Consider the following 25,946-nt stretch of genomic DNA (forward strand, 5'->3'; position numbering starts at 1 on the left):
GGCGACGGTTCCAAATGCCGTCGCGGAAAGGGGTTAAAAATCGTTTGTTTAGGACCGACGCGTACCAGTGTATATTTGATATACATGTTATTGATGTGTACCTTACTAATGCTCGTAGTAGCGCCTGGGTATTTGATACTTGTTCTATTGCTCATATTTGCAACTCGAAACAGGGGCTACGGATTAAATGAAGATTGGCTAAGGACGAGGTGACGATGCGCGTCGGAAATGGTTCCAAGGTCGATGTGATCGCCGTCGGCATGCTACCTCTACATCTACCTTCGGGATTAGTTTTAGACCTGAATAATTGTTATTTGGTGCCAGCGTTGAGCATGAACATTATATCTGGATCTTGTTTGATGCGAGAGGGTTATTCATATAAATCATAGAATAAAGGTTGTTCTATTTATATGAGTAATATCTTTTATGGCCATGCACCCTTGATGATTGGTCTATTTTTGTTGAATCTCGATCGTAGTGATACACATATTAATAATATTGAAGCCAAAAGATGCAAAGTTAATAATGATAGTGCAACTTATTTTTGGCACTGCCGTTTAGGTCATATTGGTGTAAAGCGCATGAAGAAACTCCATGCTGATGGGCTTTTGGAATCACTTGATGCTTGCGAACCATGCCTCATGGGCAAGATGACTAAAACTCCATTCTCCGGAACAATGGAGTGAGCCACTGACTTATTGGAAATAATACATACTGATGTATGCGGTCCGATGAGTGTTGAGGCTCACGGCGGGTATCGTTATTTTCTGACCGTCACAGATGATTTGAGCAGATATGGGTATATCTACTTAATGAAACATAAGTCTGAAACATTTGAAAAGTTCAAAGAATTTCGGAGTGAAGTGGGAAATCATCGTAACAAGAAAATAAAGTTTCTATGATCTGATCGTGGAGGTGAATATTTGAGTTACGATTTTGGTCTTCATTTGAAACAATGTGGAATAGTTTCGCAACTCACGCTACCTGGAACACTGCTACCTCTTGAGCATGCGTTGGTTTTCCCTTGAAGAGGAAAGGGTGGTGCAGCAAAGTAGCGTAAGTATTTCCCTCAGTTTTTGAGAACCAAGGTATCAATCCAGTAGGAGACTACACGCAAGTCACCTAGTACCTGCACAAACAATCAAGAACCGTGCGACCAACGCGATAAAGGGGTTGTCAATCCCTTCACGGCCACTTGCAAAAGTGAGATCTGATAAAGATAATAAGATAAATATTTTTGGTATTTTTGTTGTATATATTGGAAAATAAATATTGCAAAATAAATAGTAAACTAGAATTATAGAGTGAATTGCAAAAAACCACCACATTCGAAGTTGAAGCATCCAAATGCCACCACATTTCCAGCGCGTCCCAAAAATCCACCACTTTACTTGTAAATTTTCTCAATAAAAACAAATGACCGGTTTGCCGCAGTTAACCCGATTTCTGACAGGGCTGGCCCACCCGTCAGGTGCCACGTGGGCGAGGCCAGACGGCAAGTGGGTTGATGGCCGTTACGGCTGTCGGTACAAAACAGAGCCCCCACTCCCCGCCGCTCCACTCCACTCGCTCACTCTCTCACTCTCACTCCTCTGCTCTGTCCCCTGTTTCCGCCGCCGGAGTTTTTCGCCGCCGCCGGAGGCACGGTTCCCTCCCCGCCGTAGAAGATGCCGTCGTGGAAGGATGGAGAGGAGAGCAGCGACGAGGAGGAGCTGGTCGGCATGGATCTGGAGCAGCACTGGGTAAGATATCTGCTTTGCACCTAGGGTTAGGGTTAGTGTTCAAGTGTTCTTCGATTTGAGACCATGTTTGGAGCAGTTGCTATCTTTTCTGCGGTTCACTAGTGTGCTACAATGCAGGCGAACCCTGACACCACTATAGATCCATCCTTCTGTGGTAGAGCTGCAGATGCAAGCATCACATGTAGACTGCACTTGGCCCCATGCATGAAATATGTTGCATTTGAAGGAAAGGACACTGGGAGGAGGTTCTATGGATGTGCTGTTCCTCAGGTCAGTGTTATCAAACTAGGGTTTGTGTTGGGGGTAGTTAGTTTGCAGATGTTTGGAATTGCTGTCAGTAAATTCAGTTAATGAAACATGATTTGGACTGTCTGCAGATGCAAGAATCAAATTATGTCAGTAAATTCAGTTAATGAAACATGATTTGTACTGTCTGTAGATGGATTGATTAATTTCCGTCAGTAAATGAAACATGTTTGCAGATGCAAGCATCAATTTATGTCAGTAAATTAAGCAAATGAAACATGTTTTGGACTGTTCTAGAGCTGCAGATGCAAGCATCAATTTCTGTCAGTAAATTGAGGGGATTATCACAATTTGGACTGTGGTACTGAATGAACTAATGTAGTTTGTTGCAGTGACCAAACTTGTTTTTAACAATTCAGTTAATGGTAGTATTGCTCTTGTCATATAAGCTTAGCTTGAACTTCAAGTTTCCTGAATGTCTGTATCTTCAAGTTGCAGTGACCAAACATGTCAGTAAATTAAGTAAATGAAACTTGATGCAGGATGGTATTGACTGTGGAGTTGCTCAGTGGGTTGATGCCCCATGGCCTTCTATTCTGCAAAGATGTTTGGAGAAGATATGGGAGATGTTTCATGAGGAGAATCATGGCAGAATGATTGACCATGAGAAGTATAAGAAAGAGTTGGACAAGGTCAACAAGCAGTTGGATACACTTGGGGATCAGTACAGTCAGTTGGTTGAGGAAGTCACCAAGATGTTTGATTGGGCAGATCAGAACAACAGGGTCATGAGTGATGAAGAGTTCAAGCAGAAGCAGATGGATGTGGACAAGGACATGGAGAAGCTAGCTATCAGCAAGGAGAAGCAGAGTGCTGACTTTGGCAAGATGAAGGAGATGGAGAAGCTGGCTCAAGAGCTGAAGGAGATGAAGTGCATTCTTAGGTCTCAGGGGGAGATCATTAGGAACACAAGGAAGGAGAGGGATGAGATGAAGAAAGAGAGGGACAGGCTGGTAGAGGAGAAGAAGAAGCTGGAGTTTCTGGTGGGTGATCTTCTGAAAGCTGGTCATGGCAACAAGGACAAGCTTGCCAAGATCAAGTCAATCCATGATGAGTGAACAATGATGTTCATCACCTCAGTTATGTTAAGCTAATATGTGGCCTTGGAACAATATAGCTGGCCTTGGGGTTGTATATTTTGGGAATCCCCTAGTTATGTAATGACTGTAATGATTTTCTGCAAAACTACCTCCAGTAAGAGCTATGTAATGTATGTAATGACTAGCTGCAAAACTACCCCAGTTATGTAATGTATGTAATGACTAGCTGCAAAACTACCCCAGTTATGTAATCTTGTTAGCTTTCTATAGTAAGAGCTATGCTATTATGAATCTGCCACCTAAACAAGTAAATTGTTGATGACCAAGGTGGCCAAAATCTTTTAGAATAGAAAATCAAACAAGTAAATTGTTGTTGATGACACAAACATGTTCTCAACCATAAAAGTTCTCATCCATAACAGTTCTCAAACTTAGCATGGTAACACAAACAAGTTCTCAAGCTAAATACTGATTACACATAGCAGTTCACACATAGCAGTTCTCAGGCATAGTTTATGATATTTAGAAATACTTAAGGCAGGCAGTTCAAAAGACAACAGCCAAATTGTGCACTGACTAGTTGCCACTGGCATAAAAGTAACCCCTCATCCTGGTGCTCTGGAACCTCTTCCTTTTAGACCCTACTGTTACTCCCTCTGTTGTAGTTGCAGCCCTAGGTGCCATGTAGGGCCTTCCACCTCTCATGTTGGCTGCATTGCTTGAACCTGAAGCTCTTGTGGCAGCCTGGGAAGTAGTAGAAGCATCAATGGTGATGCTTGCCCTTGTAGAAGCAGCAGTTGTTCTTCTTGGCCTTGTAGAAGCAGCAGGCTGGGCAGGACCAGTAGAAGTAGCAGTTGATTTTCTTCCCCTGGTAGATGTAGCAGGCTGGGAATGACCAGTAGGAGTTGTTCTTCTAACCCTAGTAGTTGCAGCAGGTGGTGCACTGGTTGCAGGCTGTGCAGTAGCAGTAGAACTTCCCCCAGCTCCATGGTAGTGAGTTCTGGTTGTCTAAGAAAGCACACATCATAGCCCAACAATTAGGATGAATCAAATGATTAAAACAATGAAAACTGGTGAGGCTAGTTGTTTGTGCCAGTTTCATGGTAATAAGTTGAAAACAATGACAACAGTGTGCATATTCCATACCTTGTGCTTGTCCTTTCTTGCCTGCAGATGAGGCTTCAGGGGCTGAGGGCAGTAGGTGTACCTATGTTTCTGCATCTTGTAGTTGCTACAGGTGATAGTTGCCATCCTTGATGTATCCTTCTTTGTTGGGACCTCAAATTGCCCCTTCCTCCTAGCTGTTTGCTTTCTGCCCTTCTTCTCTTTGAACACTGGTGGATCTATGTCAGCAGTTGGTGTCCTAGGCCAACAGTCAGGCCCTGGTACAGGGTAGATGATGTGCTTGTATGTTTCCTTATACAATGGTTTCTTGAAGAACTCATGCACATAGTCTTCTGGCTGCCCCTTCACTCTTGTAATGGCAGAAACTGCATGGTTACATGGCCAACCACATAGGTCCCATTTCTTGCAGTCACAGGTCCACTTATCAAGGTTCATTGATTCTGTTTTAATAATGTAACATGTTATTCAGACAAGATATTAGCACTATCTTCACTGTCAATAAGGACTAAACAAAGCATTCATGCATAAAACCATAAACCCAGAGCTATATTTCCTACTGAAACATGTTGTACAGAAAAGATATTAACTATATCAGCTACAACACTTGAGTAAACAAACAATAATCTTCAGTAAACAAAGCACTAAAATCAAACTGCCCTAAAATCTCCTAAAATCTAACAACCCTAAAATTTCCTAAAATCTAACAGCCCATTAACAACCGTACTGTAACATGATAGGTTTATATGCAATCTAACAACCCCAAAATTTCCAGTGAATCCAATGAAGAGAGGGGTGGAGGGGGAAGAAATCTTACCACACGCCGCCGAACCCTGAAGCCCACTGATGGCCTTCTCCCACGCCTGAAGCCCTGATCTTGCGTGCTAGGGCCGCCGCCGCACGGCGCTCTATGTCCCACTCCGGCGGCGAGGGGGGCGAAGGGGATCGCTCCGGTGAAGGAGCCCGCTGCGTCGGCAAGCTACTGCTGCCGAACCAGTTGTCCACCTCCGAGAACCCATCACCATCGCCTCCAGTCCCTCCGCCGCCTGTTGACTCGCCGCCGCCGCCGGTAGGTTTAGCCGCCGCCATTGCAGGACAGAGAGAGACGGGGGAAAGAGGGGAGAATGGGCCAAGCAGTCAGAGCCGCGCCCGCTTTGACCACGCGCGTGCCGTAACGGCCGTCAACCCACTCGCCGTCTGGCCTCGCCCATGTGGCACCTGACGGGTGGGCCAGCCCTGTCAGAAATCGGGTTAACTGCGGCAAACCGGTCATTTGTTTTTATTGAGAAAATTTACAAGTAAAGTGGTGGATTTTTGGGACGCGCTGGAAATGTGGTGGCATTTGGATGCTTCAACTTCGAATGTGGTGGTTTTTTGCAATTCACTCTAGAATTATAGATCGGAAACTTATATGATGTAAAGTAGACCCGGGGGCCATAGGTTTCACTAGTGGCTTCTCTCATGATAGCATATATTACGGTGGGTGAACAAATTACTGACGAGCAATTGATAGAAAAGCACATAGTTATGAGAATATCTAGGCATGATCATGAATATAGGCATCACGTCCGTGTCAAGTAGACCGAAACGATTCTGCATCTACTACTATTACTCCACACATCGACTGCTATCCAGCATGCATTTAGAGTATTAAGTTCATAAGAACAGAGTAATGCATTAGGCAAGATGACATGATGTAGAGGAATAAACTCAAGCAATATGATATAAACCCCATATTTTTATCCTCGATGGCAACAATACAATACGTGCCTTGCTGCCCCTACTGTCACTGGGAAAGGACACCGCAAGATTGAACCCAAAGCTAAGCACTTCTCCCATTGCAAGAAAGATCAATCTAGTAGGCCAAACTAAACCGATAATTCGAAGAGACTTGCAAAGATATCAAATCATGCATATAAGAATTCAGAGAAGAACCAAATATTGTTCATAGATAATCTTGATCATAAACCCACAATTCATCGGATCATGGCAAACACACCGCAAAAAGTATTACATCGAATAGATCTCCAAGAACATCGAGGAGAACTTTGTATTGAGAACCAAAGAGAGAGAAGAGGTCATCTAGCTAATAACTATGGACCCGAAGGTCTGTGGTAAACTACTCACACATCATCGGAGAGGCTATGGTGTTGATGTAGAAGCCCTCCGTGATCGAATCCCCCTCTGGCAGATCATCGGAAAAGGCCCCAAGATGGGATCTCAAGGGTACAAAAGGTTGCGGTGGTGGAAAAGTGGTTTCGTGGCTCTCCTGGATGTTTTTAGGGTACAAGGGTATATATAGGCGAAAGAAGTACGTCGATGGAGCTACGAGGGGGCCACGAGGGTGGGGGCGCGCCTACCCCCCTAGGCACGCCCTCCTGCCGCGTGGCCGCCTCATTGCGTCTCTGACTTCCACTCCAAGTCTCCTGGATTGCGTTTGTTCCAAGAAAGATCCTCACGAAGGTTTCGTTCCGTTTGGATTCCGTTTGATATTCCTTTTCTGCGAAACACTAAAATAGGCAAAAAAATCAGCAAGTGGCACTGGGCCTCTGGTTAATAGGTTAGTCCCAAAAATAATATAAAAGAGCATATTAAAGCCCATTAAACATCCAAAACAGATAATATAATAGCATGGAACGATAAAAAATTATAGATACGTTGGAGACGTATCAAACACCATGGCGTAATGGTGTGTCCGAACGTCGTACTATACTTTATTAGATATGGTGCGATCTATGATGTCTCTTACCGATTTACCACTATCATTTTGGGGTTATGCTTTAGAGATGGCTGCATTCACGTTAAATAGGGCACCATCTAAATCCGTTGAGATGACACCAAATGAACTGTGGTTTGCCAAGAAAGCTGTCGTTTCTTAAAGTTTGGGGCTATGATGCTTATGTGAAAATGCTTCAACCTGATAAGCTCGAACCCAAATCGGAGAAATGCGTCTTCATAGGATGCCCAAAAGAAACTGTTGGGTACACCTCCTATAGTAGATCCGAAGGCAAGACATTTGTTGCTAAGAATGGACCCTTTCTAGAGAAGGAGTTTCTCTCGAAAGAAGTGAGTGGGAGGAAAGTAGAACTTGATGAGGTAGTTGTACCTTCTCTCGAATTGGAAAGTAGTACTTCAAAGAAATCAGTTCCAATGATGCCTACACCAATTAGTGAGGAAGTTAATGATGATGATCATGAAACTTCAGATCAAGTTACTACCGAACCTCGTAGGTCAACCAGAGTACATTCCGCACCAGAGTGGTATGGTGATCCTGTTCTGGAAGTCATGTTACTAGACCATGACGAACCTACGAACTATGAGGAAGCGATGATGAGCCCAGATTCCGCAAAATGGCTTGAGGCCATAAAATCTGCGATGGGATCCATGTATGAGAAAAAAGTATGGACTTTGGTTGACTTGCCCGATGATCAGCAAGCCATAGAAAATAAAGGGATCTTCAAGAAGAATACTGACGGTAAAATTATTGTCTATAAAGCTCGACTTGTTGCGAAAGGTTTTTGACAAGTTCAAGGAGTTGACTACGATGAGACCTTCTCACCCGTAGCGATGCTTAAGTCTGTCCGAATCATGTTAGCAATTGCCGCATTTTATGATTATGAAATTTGGCAAATGGATGTCAAAAATGCATTCCTTAATGGAGTTCTTAAAGAAGAGTTGTATATGATGCAACCAGAAGGTTTTGTCGATCCTAAAGGTGCTAAAAAAGTGTGCAAGCTCCAGCGATCCATTTATGGACTGGTGCGTGCCTCTCGGAGTTGGAATATATGCTTTGATAGTGCCAAAGCATATGGTTTTATACAGACTTTTGGAGAAGCCTGTATTTACAAGAAAGTGAGTGGGAGCTCTGTAGAATTTCTAATATTATATGTGGATGGCATATTGTTGATTGGAAATGATATAGAATTTCTGGATAGCATAATAGGATACTTGAATAAGATTTTTTCAATGAAAGACCTGTCGTGGGAGTAATCCTGACAGTATGAATAGGGGGTACGTAGGAGGAGGCAAGATCCTAGCTACGGTGAGGTTGTGCATGCAAGATGTGCGAGTTCAGGCCCTTCTCGGAGGTAGTAATAGCCCTACGTCTCGATGCCCGGAGGCTTGGTCGACTGGATTATGCGTGAGAGTTAAGGGGGGTGCGAACCGTTGTGCCAGAGGAGGGGGGTGGCTTATATAGAGTGCGCCAGAACCCCAGACATCCCATGTTACACAGGGTTGAATTTACATTAAGACAAGGCGTTACTGGTAACGCCAGCTGTAAAGAGCTATAAATGATCTTCAATACTATGGAGTGGATGCCTCGGTGTTGCCGTCCTGAGTGACTTTAGACCTTCTACTCTCCGAGTGATTCTTCTTGCGGAAGAGTGACTCTATCTTGGTCGAATGGAATTGGGGTACTCGAGTGAGATAGCTGGTCGAGTGGAATTCAGTAGGTATATTCTGTTGTACTTTGAATGTCTATGACCCTAGGGCAATGTCCTTGGGTAGGGCGTCTAGGTCAGGCCTATGACCCTACCCTAGGTACATGTCATCGTCATTAGCCCCCGAATGGATTGAGGTCCGAGTGAAGAAGTGTTGAAGTTGATCCCGACTCGATTCTATGCTTCGGAAGCATTTCACTGGAGTCTGGGTATCCTATAGAAGCTTCGACCTTGTTTCTGTCGCCTTGATCAATTCAGTGGTCGTCGAGTGAACTATATTGAGAAACTTCGAGTGTTGTTATGGCGCGAGATCTTCGGCGCGATTGGTTGCTTTGCGGTTCCTGGATCTCACAGGATTTGAAATTTCGGGGAAGCGCGCGGGACGGGGCGTGCCACAGTAATCGGAGAGGATAGACAGGGGCGCCTCAATTTTCGCGCCACCTTTTTCTCCATGTATCGGGCGCGCGACTGTTGTAGGATTTGACAGGATCGCTCAGGCCCACACGCCAGCCACTCAAAAGTGGCCTCATAAATAGCGTTTGGGTTGATGCGATGCACAGTGCGCTTCAAACGATCTCCCTGTTCGCCCACCGCATTCTCCCCTGCTCTCGTCATCTCTGCTCGGCTTGTGCGCACTCCGCCGCCATGGGGAAGGACAAGATGGCAGCCCTGGAGCGCTCGAAGAAGGCGGCGACGGCGGCGAAGGGCAAGAAGACGGGTCGGGGGTCATCGTCGCGGTCTGGTCTGCCGCCAGGATGGATCCAGGGAGACTGGACACGCTCCATGATCTCGAAAGACGACTTGGAGGATCTAGCCGGCGGGGGCTTGATTGCTCATGGATCTTGGAGGCTGCCGGGGAACGAGTCCGAACCTCAGCCACAGGAGGGTGAGTGCGTCCTCCTTGCAACCCATGTCGACCGTGGTTTCTCTCTGCCTCTTCATCCTTTTTTGGGGTTTCTTGAACTTTTTCGGTGCCCAAATCCACCATTTCCCCCGAACACCATCACATACCTTGCCGCTTTCATCTCGATGTGCAAAATTTCTTGGGTTGTCAACCGCACTGGGGTCTGTTTAAGCATATCTTCACTTGTCGATCTCAGTCGGTGAAGAAAGCTGCTACCTCTTGAGCACTGCGTTGGTTTTCCCTTGAATAGGAAAGGGTGATGCAGTAAAGTAGCGTAAGTATTTCCCTCAGTTTTTGAGAACCAAGGTATCAATCCAGTAGGAGACCACGCGCGAGTCCCACACACCTACACAAACAAACAAGAACCTCGCAACCAATGCGATAAAGGGGTTGTCAATCCCTTCACGGTCACTTACGAGAGTGAGATCTGATAGATATGATAGGATAATATTTTTGGTATTTTTATGATAAAGAGTAAATAGAGATGCAAAGTAAAATAAACGGCAATAGAAATAACTAAGTGTTGGAAGATTAATATGATGGAAAATAGACCCGGGGGCCATAGGTTTCACTAGTGGCTTCTCTCGAGAGCATAAGTATTACGGTGGGTAAAAATATTACTGTCGAGCAATTGATAGAATTGAGCATAGTTATGAGAATATCTAGGTATGATCATGTATATAGGCATCACGTCCGCGACAAGTAGACCGAAACGATTCTGCATCTACTACTATTACTCCACACATCGACCGCTATCCAGCATGCATCTAGAGTATTAAGTTCATAAGAGCAGAGTAATTCTTTAAGTAAGATGACATGATGTAGAGGGATAAACTCATGCAATATGATATAAACCCCATCTTTTTATCCTCGACGGCAACAATACAATACGTTCCTTGCTGCCCCTGCTGTCACTGGGAAAGGACACCGCAAGATTGAACCCAAAGCTAAGCACTTCTCCCATTGCAAGAAAGATCAATCTAGTAGGCCAAACCAGACTGATAATTCGAAGAGACTTGAAAAGATAACCAATCATACATAAAAGAATTGAGAGAAGATTCAAATATTGTTCATAGATAAACTTGATCATAAACCCACAATTCATCGGTCTCAACAAACACACCCCAAAAGAAGATTACATCGAATAGATCTCCACAAGAATCATGGAGAACTTTGTATTGACATCCAAAAAGAGAGAAGAAGCAATCTAGCTAATAACTATGGACCCGAAGGTCTAAGGTAAACTACTCACACATCATCGGAGGGGCTACGGTATTGATGTAGAAGCCCTCCGTGATCAATGCCCCCTCCAGCAAGACGCCGGAAAAGGCCCCAAGATGGGATCTCACTGGTACAGAAGGTTGCGGTGGTGGAATTAGGTTTTTGTGGATGCCCCTGTTGGTTTGGGGGTACGTAGGTATATATAGGAGGAAGAAGTACGTCGGTGGAGCAACATGGGCCCCACGAGGGTGGAGGGCGCGCCTGGGGGGTAGGCGCGCCCCCCTGCCTCTTGCTCTCCTCGTTGCTTTCTTTACGTGGACTCCAAGTCCTCTGGATTACGTTTGTTCCGAAAATCACGTTCCCGAAGGTTTCGTTCCGTTTGGACTCCGTTTGATATTCTTTTTCTGCGAAACTCTGAAATAGGCAAAAAAAACATCAATTTGGGATGGGCCTCCGGTTAATAGGTTAGTCCCAAAAATAATATAAAAGTGTATAATAAAGCCCATTAAACATCCAAAACAGAATATAATATAGCATGGAACAATCAAAAATTATAGATACATTGGAGACGTATCAAGCATCCCCAAGCTTAATTCCTGCTCATCCTCGAGTAGGTAAATGATAAAAACAGAATTTTTGATGTGGAATGCTACTTAGCATAATTTCAATGTAGTTCTTCTTATTGTGGCACGAATGTTCAGATTCGATATGATTCAAGATAAAAGTTTAATGTTGACATAAAAACAACAATACTTCAAGCATGCTAACCAAGCAATTATGTCTTATCCAAATAACATAGCCAAAGCAAGTTATCCATACAAAATCATATAGTCTGACTATGCTCCATCTTCCTCACACAAAATATTCATATCATGTACAACCCCGGTTTTAGCCAAGCAATTGGTTCGTACTTTTTAACGCGCTTCAGCCTTTTCAACTTTTACGCAATACATGAGCACAAGCCATGGATATAGCACTATGGTGGAATAAGGTATAATGTTAGGGGTTATGTGGGAATACAAAAAAGGAGAAAGTATCACATCGACGAGGCTATCAACGGGCTATGGAGATGCCCATCAGTTGATGTCAGTGCAAGGAGTAGGGATTGCCATGCAACGGATGCACTAGAGCTATAAGTGTATGAAAGCTCAAACAAAATAAACTAAGTGGGTGTGCATCCAACTTGCTTGCTCACGAAGACCTTGGGCATTTGAGGAAGCCCATCATTGGAATATACAAGCCAAGTTCTATAATGAAATTTCCCACTAGTATATGAAAGTGACAAAATGAGAGACTCTCTATCATGAAGATCACGGTGCTACTTTGAAGCACAAGTGTGGTAAAATGATAGTAACATTGTCCCTTCTCTCTTTTTCTCTCATTTTTTTATTTCTTTATTTGGGCCTTTTCTCTTTCTTTTTTTTGGCCTCTTTTTTTCTTTTTATTTAGTCCGGAGTCTCATCCCAACTTGTGGGGGAATCATAGTCTCCATCATCCTTTCCTCACTTGGGACAATGCTCTAATAATGATGATCATCACACTTTTATTTACTTACAACTCATGAATTACAACTCAATACTTAGAACAAGATATGACTCTATGTGAATGCCTCCGGCGGTGTACCGGGATATGCAATGAATCAAGAGCGACATGTATGAAAGAATTATGAACGGTGGCTTTGCCACAAATACGATGTAAACTACATGATCATGCAAAGCAATATGACAATGATGGAACGTGTCATGATAAACGAAACGGTGGAAAGTTGCATGGCAATATATCTCGGAATGGCTATGGAAATGCCATAATAGGTAGGTATGGTGGCTGTTTTGAGGAAGGTATAAGGAGGTTTATGTGTGATAGAGCGTATCATGTCACGGGGTTTGGATGCACCGGCGAAGTTTGCACCAACTCTCAAGGTGAGAAAGGGCAATGCACAGTACCGAAGAGGCTAGAAAATTGCGGAAAGGTAAGTGTGCGTATAATCCATGGACTCACATTAGTCATAAATAACTCATATACTTATTGCAAAAATTTATTAGCCCTCGAAGCAAAGTACTACTACGCATGCTCCTAGGGGAAGGGTTGGTAGGAGTTAACCATCGCGCGATCCCGACCGCCACACAAAGGATGACAATCAACAAATACCTCATGCTCCGACTTCGTTACATAACGGTTCACCATACGTGCATGCTACGGGAATCACAAACTCCAACACAAGTATTTCTCAATTTCACAATTACTCAACTAGCACAACTATGATATTACCACCTTTATATCTCAAAACAATTATCAAGAATCAAATTTCTCATGATATTATAATTAAAGCAAATTGCCATGCTGTTTTAAGACTCTCAAAATAATATAAGTGACGCATGAGAGATCAATAGTTTCTATAAAACAAATCCACCACCGTGCTCTAAAAGATATAAGTGAAGCACATAGAGTATTCTAATAAATTCCGATTTGTGTGTGTCTCTCTCAAAAGGTGTGTACAGCAAGGATGATTGTGGTAAACTAAAAAGCAAAGACTCAAATCATACAAGACGCTCCAAGAAAAACACATATCATGTGGTGAATAAAAATATAGCTCCAAGTAAAGTTACCGATGGAAGTAGACGAAAGAGGGGATGCCTTCCGGGGCATCCCCAAGCTTTGGATTTTTGGTGTCCTTAGATTATCTTGGGGTGCCATGGGCATCCCCAAGCTTAGGCTCTTGCCACTCCTTGTTCCATAATCCATCAAATCTTTTACCCAAAACTTGAAAACTTCACAACACAAAACTTAGCAGAAAATCTCGTGAGCTCCGTTAGCAAAAGAAAACAAAATACCACTTCAAGCTACTGTAATGAACTCATTCTTTATTTATATTGGTGTTAAACCTACTGTATTCCAACTTCTCTATGGTTTATAAACTATTTTACTAGCCATAGATTCATCAAAATAAGCAAACAACACACGAAAAAACAGAATCTGTCAAAAATAGAACATTCTGTAGTAATCTGTAACTAACGCAAACTTATGAACTCAAAAAAATCTACCAAAATAGGTCGACCTATAAAATTTGTTTATTGATCATCAGCAATTGGAATAAATATTTTATCACGTTCTGGTGATTTTTAACAATTGTTTTCGTGAACAGAAAGTTTCTGGAATTTTCAGCAAGATCAAATAACTCTCATCCAAGAAGATCCTATAGGTTTAACTTGGCACAAACACTAACTAAAACATAAAAACAAATCTAACCAGAGGCTAGATCAAATATTTATTCCTAAACAGAAGTAAAAAGAAAAAAACTAAAAATAAAATTGGGTTGCCTCCCAACAAGCGCTATCATTTAACGCCCCTAGCTAGGCATAAAAGCAAGGATAGATCTAGGTATTGCCATCTTTGGTGGGAAATTCATAAGTGGCTCCCATAATAGATTCATAAGGTAATTTTGTTTTCTTTCTAGGGAAGTGTTCCATGCCTTTCCTTAATGGAAATTGGAATATAATATTCCCTTCCTTCATATCAATAATTGCACCAATCGTTCTAAGGAAAGGTCTACCAAGAATAATAGGACATGAAGGATTGCAATCTATGTCAAGAACAATGAAATCTACGGGCACATAGTTCCTATTTGCAACCATAAGAACATCATTAATCCTTCCCATAGGTTTCTTAATAGTGGAATCCGCAAGGTGCAAGTTTAAAGAGCAATCATCCAATTCGCGGAAACCTACATAAAGTTTTTGGAATCGTGGAAACACTAGCACCCAAATCACATAAAGCATAGCATTCATGATCTTTAATTTTAATTTTAATAGTAGGTTCCCACTCATCATAAAGTTTTCTAGGGATAGAAACTTCCAACTCAAGTTTTTCATCATAAGATTGCATCAAAGCATCAACAATATGTTTAGTAAAAGCTTTATTTTGGCTATAAGCATGAGGAGAATTTAGCACAGATTGCAACAAGGAAATACAATCTATCAAAGAGCAATTATCATAATTAAATTCCTTGAAATCCTAAATAGTGGGTTCATTAATATCTAAAGTTTTGATCTCTTCAATCCCACTTTTACCAATTTTTGCATCAAGATCTAAAAACTCCGAATTTTTGGGACGCCTTCTAGGTAAAGGTGGCTCATATCTAGTCCCATCATTATCAAGATTCATATTGCAAAACAAAGATTTAATAGGAGACACATCAATAACTTTTAGATCTTCATCTTTATTCTCATAAAAACTAGAAGAACATGCTTTTACAAAGCAATCTTTCTTGGCACGCATCCTAGCGGTTCTTTCTTTGCACTCATCAATGGAAATTCTCATGGCTTTGAGAGACTCATTGATATCATGCTTAGGTGGAATAGATCTAAGTTTCAAAGAATCAACATCAAGAGAAATTCTATCAACGTTCCTAGCCAATTCATCAACCTTGAGCAATTTTTCTTCAAGCAAAGCATTGAAATTCTTTTGTGAATTCATAAACTCCTTAACACTAGTCTCAAATTCAGAGGGCATCTTATTAAAATTTCCATAAGAGTTTTTGTAAGAATTGCCATAATTACTAGAGGAATTACTAGGGAACGGCCTAGGATTAAAGTTTCCTCTATATGCGTTGTTACCAAAATTATTCCTACCAACAAAATTCACATCCATAGATTCATTATTATTCTCAATCAAAGTAGACAAAGGCATATCATTTGGATTAGAACAAACACTTTTAGTAGCAAATAATTTCATAAGTTCATCCATCTTTCCACTCAAAACATTAATTTCTTCTATCGCATGCACTTTTTTATTAGTAGATCTTTTGGTGTGCCATTGAGAATAATTAACCATAATATTATCTAGGAGTTTAGTAGCTTCTCCTAAAGTGATTTCCATAAAAGTGCCTCCCGCGGCCGAATCTAAAAGATTTCTAGAAGCAAAATTCAATCCGGCATAAAAAATTTCTATAATCATCCAAAGATTCAAACCATGTGTAGGGCAATTATGTATCATTAATTTCATCCTCTCCCAAGCTTGTGCAACATGTTCATGATCAAGTTGCTTAAAATTCATTATATCATTTCTAAGAGAGATGATTTTAGCGGGAGGAAAATACTTAGAGATAAAAGCATCTTTGCACTTATTCCATGAATCAATGCTATTTTTAGGCAAAGACGAAAACCAAACTTTAGCACGATCTCTAAGAGAAAAAGGAAATAGCTTCAATTTAACAATATAATTGTCCACATCTTTCTTCTTTTGCATATCACACAAATCAACGAAGCTATTTAAATGGGTAGCGGCATCTTCACTAGGAAGGCCAGCGAATTGATCTTTCATGACAAGATTCAACAAAGCAGCATTAATTTCATAAGACTCAGCATCGGTAAGAGGAGCAATCGGAGTGCTAGGAAAATCATTGTTGTTGGTATTGGTAAAGTCACACAATTTCGTATTGTCTTGAGCCATCGTGACAAGCAAGCAATCCAACACACGAGCAAACAAGAAGCAAGCAAAAAAGAGGCGAACGGAAAAGAGAGGGCAAATAAAACGGCAAGGGTGAAGTGGGGGAGAGGAAAACGAGAGGCAAATGGCAAATAATGTAATGCGAGGGATAAGGGTTTGTGATGGGTACTTGGTATGTTGACTTTTGCGTAGACTCCCCGGCAACGGCGCCAGAAATCCTTCTTGCTACCTCTTGAGCACTGCGTTGGTTTTCCCTTGAAGAGGAAAGGGTGATGCAGTAAAGTAGTGTAAGTATTTCCCTCAGTTTTTGAGAACCAAGGTATCAATCCAGTAAGAGACCACGCGCGAGTCCCACGCACCTACATAAACAAACAAGAACCTCGCAACCAACGCGATAAAGGGGTTGTCAATCCCTTCACGGTCACTTACGAGAGTGAGATCTGATAGATATGATAGGATAATATTTTTGGTATTTTTATGATAAAGAGTAAATAGAGATGCAAAGTAAAATAAACGGCAATAGAAATAACTAAGTGTTGGAAGATTAATATGATGGAAAATAGACCCGGGGGCCATAGGTTTCACTAGTGGCTTCTCTCGAGAGCATAAGTATTACGGTGGGTAAACAAATTACTGTCGAGAAATTGATAGAACTGAGCATAGTTATGAGAATATCTAGGTATGATCATGTATATAGGCATCACGTCCGCGACAAGTAGACCGAAACGATTCTGCATCTACTACTATTACTCCACACATCAACCGCTATCCAGCATGCATCTAGAGTATTAAGTTCATAAGAACAGAGTAATGCTTTAAGTAAGATGACATGATGTAGAGGGATAAACACATGCAATATGATATAACCCCATCTTTTTATCCTCGATGGCAACAATACAATACGTGCCTTGCTACCCCTGCTGTCACTGGGAAAGGACACCGCAAGATTGAACCCAAAGCTAAGCACTTCTCCCATTGCAAGAAAGATCAATCTAGTAGGCCAAACCAAACTGATAATTCGAAGAGACTTGCAAAGATAACCAATCATACATAAAAGAATTCAGAGAAGATTGAAATATTGTTCATAGATAAACTTGATCATAAACCCACAATTCATCGGTCTCAACAAACACACCGCAAAAGAAAATTTCATCGAATAGATCTCCACAAGAATCGTGGAGAACTTTGTATTGAGATCCAAAAAGAGAGAAGAAGCCATCTAGCTAATAACTATGGACCCGAAGGTCTGAGGTAAACTACTCACACATCATCGGAGGGGCTATGGTGTTGATGTAGAAGCCCTCCGTGATCAATGCCCCATCCGGCAGGATGCCGGAAAAGGCCCCAAGATGGGATCTCACAGGTACAGAAGGTTGCGGTGGTGGAATTAGGTTTTCGTGGATGCCCCTGTTGGTTTGGGGGTACGTAGGTATATATAGGAGGAAGAAATACGTCGGTGGAGCAACGTGGGCCCCACGAGGGTGGAGGGCGCGCCTGGGGGGGTAGGCGCGCCTCCCTGCCTCGTGCTCTCCTCGTTGCTTTCTTTACGTGGACTCCAAGTCCTCTGGATCACGTTTGTTCCGAAAATCATGTTCCCGAAGGTTTCATTCCGTTTGGACTCCGTTTGATATTCTTTTTCTGCGAAACTCTGAAATAGGCGAAAAACAGCAATTTGGGTTGGGCCTCCCGTTAGTAGGTTAGTCCCAAAAATAATATAAAAGTGTATAATAAAGCCCATTAAACATCCAAAATAGAATATAATATAGCATGGAACAATCAAAAATTATAGATACGTTGGAGACATATCAAAAGCCCATCCGACTGACGAAAAGACACATGTGCTTCAGTTGTGTGGGGGTTTAGGGATTCAGACAGAGGTAGGAGCGCTTTTCCTTCTATTACCCTTCCCGAGTCAGTCCCCGGGTGGCAGTCGACTTGGTTCTATTGCAAGGACATCCTGACTCCGGGTCAGTTGACCGGTCTTCCCCTTTCACCAGGGAGCGACCCCGCCTACCTTCTTCGCTGACCGTGAATCCAGAGGAGAAAGGCGAGGTTTCACATCTGGTCGACCAAGTCATCAGGTTAGTCTGGGAGGGGTGACTGGCATGGACCTGCTGGAAGTGTTCCTCAATCGACGTATCCAGCCTCTCCAAGCCCGCGACCATCCGATGTGGATGTATTCGGGCGTTGATGACACTGCTCGGGTCCACCCAGAGGAGGTCGCCGAGGAGACGATGGCCGAGTGGCTGCGAAGCATAACTGGGAACAAGGACAACCCCAGGGGGTCCAGGAGAGTTCGGCCATTCGACGCCGACCATGAGCCGGACAAGGTTTGGACCTTATTGCCGAGTGGTTTCTTATTCCAATCTGTAATTGCTCTTGAATCTGACTGATGCTTGCTAAACTCACTACTTGCAGATTTACACCGAGATGTACTCGATGCCAAACGGCGAACAACACCAGGAAGGAGGGGAAAGCGCGAGCGAGAGTGCCGACTGTGAGTCTGGAACCGATGGTGAAGATGACAACACTGACTCGAGCAGTGGCGAGGAGGTTGACTCGCCGCCCCGCTCGAGCATCGTTCCAAACAGTCCCACGATCCCGCAGGTGGGCGTGGCAAGGCAGCTCCGTCAAACACGCAAGTATCCAAGCGCACTCGGACCTCAACTCCAGAACCATCGGAGAAGGCCGCTAAGTAGCCCAGGGTTGCCCTAGTTAAGCCTCGGAAGGCTCTGCCCAAGATCAAGGTGGATGTTCCTGTTGCCTCTACGTAAGTGTTCCTCTTCTCTATTTTGCTTTGTTCAGGATCTTCTATGTTTTTGTCGACTCTTTTCCTTGTTTGACCTAGTGAGCTTTGGAATTCTCAGCGCCGCTACTTCTGGGACGTCCATGAATATAGACAAGGAGCAAGATGACGAGGAAACTGCAGACGCGGCCACCTCTTGGGTAGGTACAGCTCCACAGTTATTTTCTTGCATTGCCAATTGTTTTGACGGTCGACTGAAATCTTATGGTCGAATGTTTTTGTAGCCCTGCCAAATTTTATTGAACTTCCAGACGACGACGACCACGAAGACGTGCCTCAGAAGAACACAGGAAGAAAGAGCAGGATTTCGAGCAGGAGGGCGCCAGCCAGCAAAGTGCCCCAGTCATCGTCAGTGCCAGAAGCAGTCATCCAGCAATCCGGAGATCCAACTCGGGCTTCTGTTTCTTTTGTCGATCCTGTGTCGACTGATCATCCTTCGGCGTCGACTGCTCAAGTTCTTGCTCCATCTGTGCAAGTCCATGCTTCAGATCCCCTGGCGGCTCCGTCTGTTCCACCAACTCCGCTCTTTGTGACCCATCATGTCCTAGAGGACCAAGTAAGCGCTGCTAAGGAAGCTATACGCCAAGCAGGCCTTATGATGGAGCAAATGAAGGTGGTGCACGAGGCCAGCAAGGCTGCTTACGATGCCAGCTCAGCCCTTCAAACCAACGTCCAGGTGAAGTTGATTTCCGACTGGTCTTTTAGCTTGATCTTTGCTCTGTTAGGGTATGGTACTTGAAAACTGCTGCTTTATTATGTGTATGATGTCTGTGGATGAGCGTTTTGGAACCTTTAATGTGCATCTATCATGAGCCTGTGCCTTGCATCCACTCACCCACTAGGTGTTTTGACTTTTGCTATGTATCTCTGTCACTTGAGTCGACTAGGTGTCGAGTGTACTTTTGAACCAGTTGGGGCACGCCGAGTGCACCCACTGGGTGTAGTCCCCGAGACCGCCGTTGAATGTTTGATTCGGCGGGGGTCTTTGCCAAATGTTTATTTGTAGTACTTCCACTCGGTCTAGACAGGTCGTGCCGAGTGGCAATCAGACCAGTGGGGGCACACCAAGTGCACCCACTGGGTGTAGTCCCCGAGACCACGGTCGACTGCGGGCAGTCGGAGGTGGTCTGCGAACAAATGTGGTCTCTCCTTTTTTTTACTCCTTCCACTCGTATTTGGAGGACCATGACGAGTGGGAATCGAACCAGTGGGGGCACACCAAGTGCACCCATTGGGTGTAGTCCCCGAGACTACTGTTGAATGTTTGATTTGACGGTAGTCTTAGAACTCTTTTTTTCATAATCATCTGATCTTTGCATCTTATCACTCGGAAATGACTGACTCTTGTTTCTGTTGAATGTCGAAATCTTGCGAGCTCGGGGCCCAGTTTGCTGAATTGGAGAGGAAACAAATTCAACTCAGCCTTTATCTGGAACTGGCCAAGCAGAATTTGCAGAAGGCTAAGGATGAAGCAACTGCCATGGGAGGTAACAATTTGTCGACTGTTCACCTTGTCATCTTTTCTTTTCAATCTTTAAACCAAGTGACTCCAGTCGAACAGATGTGCATAGTCAAATTCGTCAACTCCAAGCTTGTCTGAAGAATGTTATTTCTTTAGACAAAATGAAGCAGGCTCTGGAGCAGAAGGACCTCGACCTCGCAGCAGCTCAGAAGACGGCGCGGGTGAGAACTGATCTTGCCGACAAGAAGCTGGCTCCAGTCGGCAAGCTAGAAGAAGAAAACGCCAAGCTCAAGACTGTCGTTGGTGAAGCAAACAAGGAAGTCGTGCAACTGAAGAAGGACAAGGCGGCCTTGACCGACAAAGTTGCAGATATCACTCGGAGGAGGGACGAACTGGAGACTTATCTGGGAGGCCTTGCCAAGAATATGTTCCTCATGCTCGAAGGTACTTTCCCTTATCTGACTGCTTTGCAACTGTCGATTCATCGTACGATAGTCGACTCATTATTTTTCTGTGCATGCATAATTCTGTCAAAACTTCGAGGAAGAGACTGGGCGGATTGAGACGAATCTGGACCCCATCAACTCCCCCATCAAGGACGAAGCCGCGATGAATGTGCTGCGACTGGAATCTCGCCTCGCCAGTGTTACGGACTACCTTGCTCGACTAAAAGTGGCGGTGCCGCGGATTGACACGGAGCTCTGGCCAGGTGTGACATTCCAGAATGACCTCGAGTCTCTGATGACTCGACTCAATGAAATCCTCGGTCGAGTGCAGGTGTGGAAGAAGTCATCCGCTCGCTGCGGCGCTGATGTGGCTCTGTCTCTGGTCTGCGTTCACTGCAAGTAAGTCAGAGAAGAAAAGTTGGCGGCTCTCAAGGTTGCCAACACCAAGAAGCTTCAATTCCAGCCCTTCATGGAGACCTTCATCGACGCTGCCACTCGCATCGCAGGTGGAATTGACCTGGATGAGTTCGTCGAGCCACCTAGCCCTCCTCCCGCCGAGTGAAATACTTGATGTCTTGACTTTATTTGCCTTGGAATGCCGATTGATTTTGTAATCATTAAACTCTTTCGGGCCTGACGCCAGAGTACTTCTGTTCATGGTTCTGAACCTTTGTGGGTTTATCTGAACTTGGTTGCTTTATTTGCATTGCCTTCTTCTGATTTTATCAATGTGATAGAATTTCTGAATGAGAGGATTGCTCTCTAATGTCTACTACGCAACCTTCTTCTTGTAGACGTTGTTGGGCCTACAAGTGCAGAGGTTTGTAGGACAGTAGCAAATTTCCCTCAAGTGGATGACCTAAGGTTTATCAATCCGTGGGAGGCGTAGGATGAAGATGTTCTCTCTCAAGCAACCCTGCAACCAAATAACAAAGAGTCTCTTGTGTCAGAAACACACCCAATACAATGGTAAATTGTATAGGTGCACTAGTTCGGCGAAGAGATGGTGATACAAGTGCAATATGGATGGTAGATATAGGATTTTGTAATCTGAAAATATAAAAACAGCAAGGTAACTAATGATAAAAGTGAGCGTAAACGGTATTGCAATGCTAGGAAACAAGGCCTAGGGTTCATACTTTCACTAGTGCAAGTTCCCTCAACAATAATAACATAATTGGATCATATAACTATCCCTCAAAATGCAACAAAGAGTCACTCCAAAGTCACTAATAGCGGAAAACAAACGAAGAGATTATTGTAGGGTACGAAACCACCTCAAAGTTATTCTTTCGGATCAATCTATTCAAGAGTTCGTACTAGAATAACACCTTAAGACACATATCAACCAAAACCCTAATGTCACCTAGATACTCCAATGTCACCTCAAGTATCCATGGGTATGATTATACGATATGCATCACACAATCTCAGATTCATCTATTCAAACCAACACAAAGTACTTCAAAGAGTGCCCCAAAGTTTCTACCGGAGAGTCAAGACGAAAACGTGTGCCAACCCCTATGCATAAGTTCACAAGGTCACGGAACTCGCAAGTTGATCACCAAAACATACATCAAGTGGATCACGTGATATCCCATTGTCACCACATATAAGCACATGCAAGACATACATCAAGTGTTCTCAAATCCTTAAAGACTCAATCCGATAAGATAACTTCAAAGGGAAAACTCAATCCATTACAAGAGAGTAGAGGGGGAGAAACACAATAAGATCCAACTATAATAGCAAAGCTCGCGATACATCAAGATCGTGTCAAATCAAGAACACGAGAGAGAGAGAGATCAAACACATAGCTACTGGTACATACCCTCAGCCTCGAGGGTGAACTACTCCCTCCTCGTCATGGAGAGCGTCGGGATGATGAAGATGGCCACCGAAGAGGGATTCCCCCCTCCGGCAGGGTGCCGGAACAGGGTCCCGATTGGTTTTTGGTGGCTACAGAGGCTTGCGGCGGCGGAACTCCCGATCTAGGTTATGTTCTGGAGGTTTCTGTATATATAAGAGGTTTTGGTGTTGGGAACAAGTCAGGGGGGTCTCCGAGACGGCCACGAGGTAGGGGGCGCGCCCCCCACCCTCGTGGGTGTCTCGGGACTCTTCTGGTCCATCTCCAATGCTTTGTGGGCTTCTTTTGGTCCAAAAATAATCTCTGTCAATTTTCAGGTCAATTGGACTCCGTTTGGTTTTCCTTTTCTGCGATACTCAAAAACAAAGAAAACACAAAAACTGGCACTGGGCTCTGGGTTAATAGGTTAGTCCCAAAAATCATATAAGATAGCATATAAATGCATATAAAACATCCAAGATTAATAATATAATAGCATGGAACGATCAAAAATTATAGATACGTTGGAGACGTATCAGCATCCCCAAGCTTAATTCCTGCTCGTCATCGAGTAGGTAAATGATAAAAAAAGAATTTTTGATGTGGAATGCTACCTAACATATTTATCAATGTAATCTTCTTTATTGTGGCAAGAATATTCATATCCATAAGATTCAAAACAAAAGTTTAATATTGACATAAAAACAATAATACTTCAAGCATACTAACCAAGCAATTATGTCTTCTCAAAATAACATAGCCAAAGAAAGCTCATCCCTACAAAATCATATAGTTTGGCTATGCTTCATTTTCGTCACACAAAAATGCTCTCATCATGCGCAACCCCGATGACAAGCCAAGCAATTGTTTCATACTTTAGTATTCTCAAACTATTTCAACTTTCACGCAATACATGAGCGTGAGCCATGGACATAGCACTATGGGTGGAATAGAATATAATGATGGGGGTTGTGTGGAGAAGACAAAAAAGGAGAAAATCTCACATTGACGCGGCTAATCAACGGGCAAGGGAGATGCCCATCAATTGATGTCAATGCAAGGAGTAGGGATTGCCATGCAACAGATGGACTAGAGCTATAAATGTATGAAAGCTCAACAAATGAAACTAAGTGGGTGTGCATCCAACTTGCTTTCTCACGAAGACCTAGGGCATTTGAGGAAGCCCATTGTTGGAATATACAAGCCAATTTCTATAATGAAAATTCCCACTAGTATATGAAAGTGACAACATAGGAGACTCTCTATCATGAAGATCATGGTGCTACTTTGAAGCACAAGTGTGGTAAAAGGATAGTAGCATTGTCCCTTCTCTCTTTTTCTCTCATTTTTTTGGGCCTTCCTTTTTTATTTGGCCTTTCTCTTCTTCTTCTTTTCTTTTTTCTTTTTTTTCGTCCGGAGTCTCATCCCGACTTGTGGGGGAATAATAGTCTCCATGATCCTTTCCTCACATGGGACAATGCTCTAATAATGAAGATCATCACACTTTTATTTACTTACAACTCAAATATTACAACTTGATACTAGAACAAAGTATGACTCTATATGAGTGCCTCCGGCGGTGTACCGGGATGGGCAATGAAACAAGAGTGACATGTATGAAATTATGCATGGTGGCCTTGCCACAAATACGATGTCAACTACATGATCATGCAAGGCAATATGACAATGATGAAGCGTGTCATAATAAACGGAACGGTGGAAAGTTGCATGGCAATATATCTCGGAATGGCTATGGAAATGCCATAATAGGTAGGTATGGTGGCTGTTTTGAGGAAGATATAAGGAGGTTTATGTGTGATAGAGCGTATCATATCACGGGGGTTGGATGCACCGGCGAAGTTTGCACCAACTCTCAAGGTGAGAAAGGGCAATGCGCGGTACCGATGAGGCTAGCAATGATGGAAAGGTGAGAGTGCGTATAATCCATGGACTCAAGATTAGTCATAAAGAACTCACATACTTATTGCAAAAATCTACAAGTCATCAAAAACCAAGCATTACGCGCATGCTCCTAGGGGGATAGATTGGTAGGAAAAGACGATCGCTCGTCCCCGACCGCCACTCATAAGGAGGACAATCAAAGAAACACCTTATGCTTCAAATTTGTCACACAACGGTTACCATACGTGCATGCTACGGGACTTGCAAACTTCAACACAAGTATTTCTCAAATTCACAATTACTCAACTAGCACGACTCTAATATTACCATATTCATATCTCAAAACAATCATCAAGTATCAAACTTCTCATAGTATTCAATGCACTTTATATGAAAGTGTTTATTATATCCCTCTTGGATGCCTATCATATTAGGACTAAATTCATAACCAAAGAAAATTACCATGCTGTTATAAAGGCTCTCAAAATAATATAAGTGAAGCATGAGAGATCAATTATTTCTACAAAATAAAACCACCGTCGTGCTCTAAAAGGATATAAGTGAAGCACTAGAGCAAATGACAAACTACTCCGAAAGATATAAGTGGATATCAATGAGTAGTCGAATAATTATGCAACTATGTGAAGATTCTCTAACATTTAAAAATTTCAGATCTTGGTATTTTATTCAAACAACGAGCAAAACAATATAAAACAAAATTACGCTCCAAGCAAAACACATATCATGTGGTGAATAAAAATATAGCTCCAAGTAAAGTTACCAATGAACGAAGACGAAAGAGGGGATGCCATCCGGGGCATCCCCAAGCTTAGACTCTTGGTTGTCCTTGAATATTACCTTGTGGTGCCTTGGGCATCCCCAAGCTTAGGCTCTTGCCACTCCTTATTCCATAGTCCATCGAATCTTTACCCAAAACTTGAAAACTTCACAACACAAAACTCAACAGAAAACTCGTAAGCTCCATTAGTATAAGAAAATAAATCACCACTTAGGTACTGTTGTGAACTCATTATAAATTCATATTGGTGTAATTCTACTGTATTACAACTTCTCTATGGTTCATACCCTCCGATACTACTCATAGATTCATCAAAAAAAGCAAACAACACAATGAAAACAGAATCTGTCAAAAACAGAACAGTCTGTAGTAATCTGTATCATTATAATACTTCTGTAACTCCAAAAATTCTGAAATAAATTTTTTGACCTGAGGAATTTGTCTATTAATCATCTGCAAAAAT

General features: G+C 42.9%; 1 protein-coding gene across 1 annotated transcript; it reads left to right on the plus strand.

Moving 5' to 3' along the window:
- The first annotated feature begins 1,302 nt into the window (after positions 1–1,302).
- Positions 1,303–3,372, plus strand: LOC109778293 (uncharacterized). Its single transcript, XM_040388971.3, has 3 exons — positions 1,303–1,742; positions 1,860–2,012; positions 2,531–3,372. The coding sequence occupies exons 1-3, from the start codon at positions 1,668–1,670 to the stop codon at positions 3,104–3,106; spliced, it is 804 nt and encodes a 267-aa protein (XP_040244905.2). The 5' UTR covers positions 1,303–1,667; the 3' UTR covers positions 3,107–3,372.
- The last annotated feature ends 22,574 nt before the right edge of the window (positions 3,373–25,946 follow it).

Source organism: Aegilops tauschii, chromosome 5 (assembly GCF_002575655.3).
Source record: "Aegilops tauschii subsp. strangulata cultivar AL8/78 chromosome 5, Aet v6.0, whole genome shotgun sequence".
NCBI classification, from domain to species: Eukaryota; Viridiplantae; Streptophyta; class Magnoliopsida; order Poales; family Poaceae; genus Aegilops; species Aegilops tauschii.

Bases quoted from the DNA above. Each gene is read 5' to 3' on its own strand.
- LOC109778293 (XM_040388971.3), top strand. From the start codon at position 1,668: ATGCCGTCGTGGAAGGATGGAGAGGAGAGCAGCGACGAGGAGGAGCTG. The intron at 1,743-1,859 runs GTAAGATATCTG...GCTACAATGCAG, and splicing joins TGGATCTGGAGCAGCACTGG to GCGAACCCTGACACCACTAT. The intron at 2,013-2,530 runs GTCAGTGTTATC...AACTTGATGCAG, and splicing joins ATGGATGTGCTGTTCCTCAG to GATGGTATTGACTGTGGAGT.